This window comes from Crocodylus porosus, unplaced genomic scaffold (genome assembly GCF_001723895.1).
Source record: "Crocodylus porosus isolate Cpor-Errol unplaced genomic scaffold, CroPor_comp1, whole genome shotgun sequence".
In the NCBI taxonomy this organism is placed as follows: domain Eukaryota; kingdom Metazoa; phylum Chordata; order Crocodylia; family Crocodylidae; genus Crocodylus; species Crocodylus porosus.
Window position 1 is genome coordinate 84,719,750 of NW_017728906.1, and position 8,980 is coordinate 84,728,729.

The 8,980-nt window shown below is 44.3% G+C and overlaps 1 protein-coding gene across 1 annotated transcript in view; it reads right to left on the reverse strand.

The window, feature by feature from the left end:
• The window catches only part of LOC109306192 (lysozyme g-like), a 9,398-nt gene extending 3,596 nt beyond the window's left edge, over nt 1–5,802 (reverse strand). The window contains 4 exon segments of the mRNA XM_019529486.1: nt 1,774–1,910; nt 1,913–1,969; nt 4,418–4,516; nt 5,760–5,802. Coding sequence (XP_019385031.1) covers nt 1,774–1,910; nt 1,913–1,969; nt 4,418–4,516; nt 5,760–5,802 — 336 coding nt within the window.
• Nucleotides 5,803–8,980: the final 3,178 nt, after the last annotated feature.

Consider the following 8,980-nt stretch of genomic DNA (forward strand, 5'->3'; position numbering starts at 1 on the left):
GGGCCAGCAATTGGGGGGCTGGGGTGGGGCATGTGGGCCTTGAAGGGGGGATGGTAGACCCTGTGGGGGTCATTTGGCCCCTGTTGGGGGCTGTACCCCTTGTGTGGGATATGAACCCCCTTTTGGGGGGATGAACCCCATTTTGGGGGGTGAAACCCCTGTTGGGGGGCTGAATCCCCTGTTGTGGGGGTGTAGCCCTTGTGTAGGGCTGAACCCTCTGTTGGGGGGATGAACCCCTTGTGTAGGGGCTGAGTCCCCTGTTGGGGGGCCATCACCTTGTGGGAGGGCAGCAAAATATGTATTCATGAATTCATGAAACCTGTATTTAAGGTTCACTTTATTATTATGATAAGAGACTTGCTTTAACACTGTAGATATATCAGTAAAACTTTGTCCAACTGATCGCTGTCTCTGTCTCACTCTCACTCTCTCTTTCTCTCTCTCTCTCTTTATAGTGGTCTTTCATTTTATTCGTGGAGGAACATGGATTTGGGGGTATTTTAGAAAGTGACTTTGGGATTTTTTTTTTTTATTGGGGATTTTTCAGTTTTCCAATAGGGAACACCAGAATTCCTGCTAGGGAGGCCAGTGGAAGGACCCTGCCTGCTCAGAGCTGGCACCTTGGACCCAGCAGGCTGTGGCTGACTTCCTGGACAAATGGGGCCAGGAGGACAAGCTTTGGCAGTTCAAAGCAGGCCACCACACCTGGAACATCTTCCGGGTGATACCTGCCCAGATGGCAGGGCACACATGGCAGTAGTGCCGCACAAAGGCCAACCCTGCAACCACAGTCCACTGGCAGCTGGCCCAGAGGGGCAGATGCCTCTACTGGCTGTGAAGTCCCCATCTGAGTCTGGCAGATGCGCAGCAGGTCACAGCCAGGCAGCAGCCCCCACTGCCAGACTGCTGCAGTGGGTAGAGGGTGCAGGGAACTCTCAGGGCTGCTTCAGCAGTCCAGCTGGCACAAGGGGCAGTGTCCCCAGGTACCAATTGGCTGGGCCCCAGAAGCTCCTGAGAGCTAGTAGCTCTGAGCTACTTGCCAGGGCAGCTTTTTATACTGCTGGGACCAGGACAAGGCAGCTTTTTTATACTGCTGGGGACAGCACAGGTGCTGGCCCCGGGCTCTAGCTCCCCCTGACTGAAGATCCAGGAGGAGCCGGGTAGGGTTATTTTGCCCCAAGTGGCACAATTTGCTCCACAACAAAGTGCATGTCCGAGCACATGCGCTGAGGCAAAAAGCCCTGGCTCAAATTTGCACCGCTTCTATTTGAGCTGCTGCAAGTGCACATGCTTGCATGTGTGGACGCGCCCTAAGTGTCAGGAGCAGCAGTACAGAGAGTGCTGGAAGTGGGGATGGGGAGGCCAGCAGCAGCCAGGGTGTAGGGAAAAGGGGAGCAGCAGGTGAGACAGCAGTGCCCAGGGTGCTGGGAGACCATGGCACTACACTATGGGACCAACTATACAGATATAAGGTGAAACAACCAGTACAAAATAGTACTTCCAGGTCATACGAGGGAGTGTGTTATCCCACCTGTGCACCTGTACGCTCACGCCTTTTGAAATGTTTCAAAGGTGTTTGAAACACAATGTCTTTCAGCACCCTCAGCCTTTTCACTAATATCAGGTGTCCCATATGAATGACAGTGCCATAAATGGCTACTGCAACTCTTATTCACTGTGGGCAGCAATGTGAGCTGTGCTACTGAAAAATGACGCAGATCCCTTTCTGAAACAGTTTGACTGCACAGAAATATTTTAGTTTTAGTTCCTTACCTGCATCAAACCAAATCCATGTCCCTCATCACCGCAACCATTTTTTAGGAAAGATCCCACATGTGACTCTCTAGAGATTATGCCAGCAATCACAGCTGGATCCACACAGAGACTTTGGCCAGCATTTTTAATGATTTTTTATATCTGTTCATTCTTCCTAGGTCCTTTTCAGCAATTTTTTCTGAAGCTGCAACTCCTGTAGAAGTAAAGATCCTTATTTAATCCAGGGATATCCAGCTGGTGGCTCATGAGCTGCCTCTGGCCCACAGAAGGGGTTAAAGTGCAGTCCCTGGTCTCCTACCTAGCTGCCTCGCCCCCCATCACTCCCCCAAAATGGCTGAAACTGGTTTACGATAAACCTGGTTGAATGTAGTATCAGACTTAACTGATTTGGGTCAAACCAGTTTATGAAACTTCTGTCTCAGACCCCTTCATGGTTCAAGTTAAATCAGAGTCCTCCAGCATCCCAGCCTTTTCAGCCCTGAGGTGGGCTGGGCTGTCTGCTTCAGCAGAGCAGGGTTGGGCCTGCCCTCTGTTCTCTAGCTGGAGCAGTGGGGGTTGGCTGATGTGCAGGGGTGGGGGGCAAGCCCAGCTGGAGATACAGCCCAGTCTGCAAGAGGAGAAGGCTGTCCCCCTCAGGCAACCCCAGCTGGAGTTTGGGGTCTGGGGCCAGGGTGGGACGTTTAAACACTTTCCCCTGCTCAAATTTACTACTGGCTGCAACTGTGGATTACAAATCCCAGAGGCACCTGGAAGTAGGAAGAGGAAGTGATAAGCAGGGATCCTGGTTTTCTTTAATTAAAAAAAATTTCCCAATTTTCAGTTAAAAAAAGTAACCCCCCAAAAAGTAACCCCAATGAAAAAAATCATTTTTCTGTGATTTAAATGAAACACCACTAATATATAGCTATATATAGTGGTGTTTCATTTTCATCATGGAAAAATGTGGATTTGGGGTTACTTTTTTAAAATAAAAAATTGGGCTTTAAATCAGAGAAAACCAGGATCCCTGGTGATGAGCAATCCTGCAGAATTTTGTTGTTGTACGTCTGGACTGCTAATCCCAGAGACCTCAGGGGCAGCAGGAAGAGGAAGTCAATACATGGTCATAGAGCCACACACAAATCCCAAGACATCATCTGCCTGCTGTACTTGGTCTTGGTGAGGCCACAGCTGGAGTACTGCATCCAATTCTGGGCTCTGCAATTCAAGAGCCCCCCTTGGGCAAGGGGCTGAACTTGATCTTCCGAGGTCCCTTCCAGCCTTCATGTCTGTGAAATCTATGAAATCTATTTCCTGAATCAAAGGTAAATGTCTGTTCATTTCTGTTTCAATTTCGTCTGTGCATCTTAGACTAACCTGCAAAGACTGAATTGATTCAGCCTTAGGCTTTTTGACTGTCTGTACCTAGCCCTGGTGAACAGATCCATGCCTTGAGAAGCTGACAAGACTGAGACTACCTCTCTGCCTGTCACTTTTACAGCTAAATATACTGGACTTTGCATTGGGCTCATTTAACAGTGAATATTTGTAGTAAATAAAGTCTTTCTGTCATTGATTGAACAAGTTGTCTTGTCAATCCTTTATATACTAGTCCAGAATGCCATTTCATGACTTAACACTGCCCACACAGTTGGAGTGCTGGGACTGTGGGAAGAGCACCCACAGGGTGTGCAGCCTGGGAGTCTGCAGCTTGTGGAGTGTGCAGCCCCTCATTGTCCACAAGTAGGACAGACCAGGTATAATTATTTTAAATCAAAATTTCAAAACTAAATTTTCATTTGCCTAGTATAGGTATTGCATGAGTTAGATGAGTCATGCATTTTGATTTACAGATCATGTACACAGTGGCAAGTCAAAATATAAATGTGACTTGAAACAATGTAAAAAGAGGCAGTGAGCCAGAAATCCCCTAGTCTTAATCTTAGCTCTGTTGCTGACTTGCTTTGCAGCCTTGGGGAGGTCACTTCAGATTAATTTTACAAAAAGCCCCAGTTACAGATAGTTTGTCCTGGGCTTTCTGTTGCTTAGAGCACTCCTCCCCCATCTATGACTTCAATTTACATTGTTTGTTCAGACCACTTGGGGGCGGGGGGGAAGAAACATCTCAGATTGGACAGCTACAAAAAGATTCAGAAGCTATTTATGCAAAAATAGGCATTTTCATTTCTGGATCAAAATCAGCCCTATCATAACTCTTCTGATGTTAGTTGAATTGCATGATTTTGTTTATAGCCCTGTAGGGGGAAATAGAAGAGGATTTGCTATGGCATCCTGAGATGTCTTGAAATCCTTTCAAAGGTGTTGTACAATTGTTAGCACTATTTGGTATGCAGACATGATTCACAGGAGATTTAAAATGGGAATCCATTGTGTCAAAACCATTCTGACCTGCTGTGGTCATTCTGAGTTCTTTGCAAGAAGAATTGTACTATTTTTCTGCAGTCAAAAATGAGTGAAGGCTAGGAGCTGGCATTTCCAAGGGGTGCCTTAAGTCTAACAAGCTTGCGAACCACTGGCCTAAAGGAATGCCATGAGATTTAATCAATTAATATCTCTTCATTCCTTTGAAGATATCAAGAACTGTGGATTATTGTGATTAACCTGTGTGCTGAAATGTACCAGAAAGTAGAATCATACTCACCACAATATGGTAAGTGTTCTGGTCTCGCAGTTTGACAAGATGCCCCAGTGGTACCAACTCTGTTTATATTGCCGTAGCATCCAGACTGACTGGAAGTGTCTGAAAAGTTAAAGACATTTTACATTAAGCTGCTTTTGTAAACAGATGTAAGCCTAAGAAAATTCAGAGTCATTAACCAAACTCTGTTCAAGATGGAGTACTCTGTATCCTATGACCGCGTCCACATGAGCTTGGATATTTGGTTCCCCAGGGACAAGTAGCAGCATCACAAGGTGTGCCGCACCTTGTGACGCTGCTACTTGTCCCCAGAGAACACCTGTGCCCTGCACCCTCTTGCACATGGCAGGTTACCCCAGAGGAGTAGGGGAGGCTGGGACCAGTGCTGGGCTGGCCCCAGCAGCCTTATATGGAGTCCTAGGGGCCTTCTGGGGCTGCAGCAGCACCGATCCTGCTGCTCAGAGCCTGGCTGGCAGACGGAGTGTGTCTTCACCTGGCCAGGCTCTGGTTTTGAGTGGTGCATGCTGCCACTACGTGCTCTGCTCCACTTTTTTTGTGCAGTTGTTTTTGACCCCTGGATATTCTGGAGTCAACCCTCCCCTCCCCATGCTGTGTGGAGAACAGCTGTGTGGAGAACAGCTGAATGCGCGATATATTGCACCTCAGCTGTATCTGTGGTGCCATATACCACATGGCCACGCTCATCCAGATGTGGCCCATAGGTCTCAGGGGCAAGAGCTTGCTAGCCAGAAATGGCTTCCTTGATTGAGGCTAAACAGACTTGTCTTCCATTGTGTTCTACAAGGGCCCATAGATATAAGCATCCTGATCTCCATTACCAAGTGCCAGTCAGTAGATACTTCCTATCCTTACTTTCCGCAAGTCATGCTTCATTATATTGTGTCATATTGTTGATTCATATTTCATTAGGTAATAAACTTCCTTCCCCATATACATTTAGGATTCATAGTGAGGTTAGGGTATGGACAAATGAGCAAACTGAAGACAGTTATTAGCTATATGAACTTTTTGTTAAAAAGTTGGTTGGAGTTTATTATTCATGTGCTTGCAATTACCCTTCAGTAAGTGAAAGTTATACCTGGGCAGCTTATCCTACAGTAAAATACAGCTAAACTGTCTCAGGTTAGTTTTCTCGTAGGGAAGGGTAATTGTGGGCACATGAACATTTATTGTGTCTCTGTTGTTCTGCAGTAAGACTTCCCCTCATTCAACCTCACTTTAATTCGATTATTTGCCTGTAACCTTAATATTGCCTGTGTCCCCACATCTCTTTTCTGTGCTGCTTTGGCAGTAAAGTTAGTAATCTAGAGACATCTAGACTCACCTATAAAGGCAGCAAGACCCAGAATAATCAGTGTTAGAGACATGAGGATGGTTCTTTCTGAGTGCAATCTGAAACAAAATCAGTGTTTGCAAACTTGAAACAATCCTGTTGGGCACATATACAATAATCCTCTGAGTACACACAGATACATTACTGTTGGAATTATGGGATAATATACTTAACTGAATGTGCAGATACTGAGGTAGAGAATAATTCCATGTCTCTGGCTGTGTCTATGCAAGAGGTTTACTGCAGAGTTGCCTAATTAGCTCTGCAGTAAACGTCTCAGCATCTACGTAAGCAGGGCTATGAGGCTGGAATAAACTAATAAACTCCACCGCAGGTTAGTACTTATAAATACAAGTACTGTCCTATGGCAGAGTTTTTTACTCCACAGCAATGCATGTGTAGACGCTGACGGAGCTGGTTGGGGTATGAGGGTGCTTCAGTATGGGGGCTGCCTGCTTGCTAGCCCTCACTGAAGCACCTTTTGGCCCGAGCCAGTCCCTCTGCAGCACATAGAGCTGGGTCAGAGCAGCCCTGGGCTGGCAGGCTGAACCCCCACAGTCGCCCCTGCCAGCCAGGGCTGCTCTGACCCAGCTAAGCATGCTGTGGTTCTGGGCACACAATCAAATGCAGTGCCCAGGAGCAATAAACTTCAGCATAATATGTGCTGTAGTTTACTGCTTCAAATTAATTGCACATGTAGACACATCCTCTATGTATAAATAGCTATACCAGACACCATAGCAATAGTTCTGCCTCTCTGACAGAGCATACAAAGAAGGTTTGTATAAGGTAGAAGAGAAATAAGAGCATATATACAGAGCCAAGTTCTGCTAATTCAACTTTCTTGATATTCTAATTTGTCTTCTTCCCTGTCTTTAAGATAAAAAACTGCAAGAATATTTGCTTTGCAATGAATAAAATCAATTCTATTCAGGATCATCTGCTGCTACTGCCCCTTCAAAGTGATCAGAACCCTTTAGACACTCCTGTGGTATCTATCACATACTGGGCATCTCTACACATGTATTTACTCCAGCCTACATTTACTGTGCACTAAGCTGACCCTTTCTTGTGGATGATATCACTCTTTAGTAAGGGAGTTAACCCTTACTACTACATCTCCCTTTCTTAAGGCAAAACTTGATACACAGTTACAAAAGAAACCTAAACAAAGCAGAAAAATTGGTAAGTCTATTCGTTTAGACCTGACTAATTCACAGGTCTAATCTCTTTGATGGAACTGAGGCACGTCCAGACCTATTGTGGTAAACAGATGGAGTTTGGTGGAGATGTTCTCGATGCCAGCATTAGAAGAATTTCACAGTAAGAACATTGTGTTGGGAAATCTGAGCGATCCAGGGTCAAACCTGCTCTGGGCAAAGGGGACCTGTAACCCAATTCTTCTGGCTTCCTAGTTTGAAAATTTGAAGCCCTTTTGTCAGACATTGTTCTTACTTATACCACAGCTAGCAAAAATGCCTTATCATGCATAATTATTCATCTTGTTCTAGTCTCTTCTAGACATATATGTCAAGGAGATGAGAATAATGGCCCATAATTAGCTGTAGCTTAAGAGGTAGAGGATAAGAATAAAATCAGGCAGTAACTTAAAAAGAAATCCTGCATGACATAGGACCAGTAGCAGTGAAGTTGGATTGTTTAAGGTGTGAGGCCTAGAGGGTCATGGAGGGTCATGGAAGTTAAAGATTCAACCTGTTACTGTCAGTTATTATGAGCTAATTAAGCAATAATGGGAAATCAACTAGTTAAGCAATAACCAACGCACAACACATTTGGTGGTCAAGTTAGGGAAGGGGATAAAATTAGGGAAGGAAATGAATTGTTGACAACTTAATAAGCAAGGTTAGCAGGATGCAAAGGGAAGGTACCCTACCACCACAATGTGTGGGAAGAGAAAGACAGATAGAAAGATTACTTGAGTGCCTGCCCACAGCAGCAGGTTTTTCTTTCCATTAATGTCACTAGAATAGTGTTAATGTAATAGGAAACTGCATTTTATTTTTCATTTTCCCTGAGTTGCAATAATATTTTTATATTTGAGTTATTAATAAAGGTTTGTGTACCAGGAACTTGTCCCCACTGGTTGCCCTCAGAGGACCCACTAATAATTATTTTTAAAATGGAGCTGAACTAGACAACCTATTTGGCTTAGAAGCTAAGATAATACCTTTTATTCATGATAAACCGTGTAGCTTTTTCCAATCAGAGTCCAGTAAACCATACATACTCCTGCACCAGGCATTTTATTGTTTTCTGTTTGTGGCTACAGAATTGACCTCAGAAAAAGATGTGGAGAGACTTAAGACATTAACAGTTTGAACAATGTCACCAGGGAGTAGGTGCTTACCACAGAACAACTGATGTATGGTAACTCTTCATGTGCCCACAATTACCACATAGTAAAGCTAAACCAAGACAAATTAGTCCTTTTTTAAAATTCAAAGATAAGCTGCCACAGATTAATTCTCATGTATTCTGTCACTTTTGAAAGAGCATAGCACCCGAAACCTTCAGCTGAAAAATAAGAGCTTGAAGTCCTGGGCACCCTGGAAAGTCTCACTGCTCAATTTCAGTGTCCCAGTTCACATCTGTAGAAAAAATGTCCTTACACATGTTTTTCCTAGCTCCTCTTTCACTCTGTATGTAAACATGACTATGCACAGTAGTGTGCTACAGAACCTGCAATCCAAATTACAGTTTAACTTTACTTTGAAAGGTATCAAATGACAATGAAAAATTTATACAGTGGCTTTGGGTAACCTCTATTCCAATCCCTCCTGTACTCTTAAGTTCCTTTTTGAACTGCTTAATATTTAAAACACTCCTCACCTGCATGTGCCATTGTTAAAGCCAAGAGAGCCAGGTGCTCTGACTTCTCAGCAAGCAGTATGAGCTGCAGCCTTAAATTAAAACAAGAATCCCATGGACTCACTGTTTTCACTGATACTTCGCTCTACTGTAAATGGGGAAATTATGAACAAAAGAAAAATTAAATACTATATGGATACAAGTGTTTAAAAAAGCATGGGGATGTAGTATTCCTGAAAACCCAAATGATCTCCCTGGGCTTCATGAATACAGCTATACAAAAAGTCCAAACGCTAACTTTTCTGACCATTATTCAACCTGTTTGTTGCTTCTTGGAATCCACTTGTCTAATCTGGTCTGAGAAATTTACATTAGCATTCACC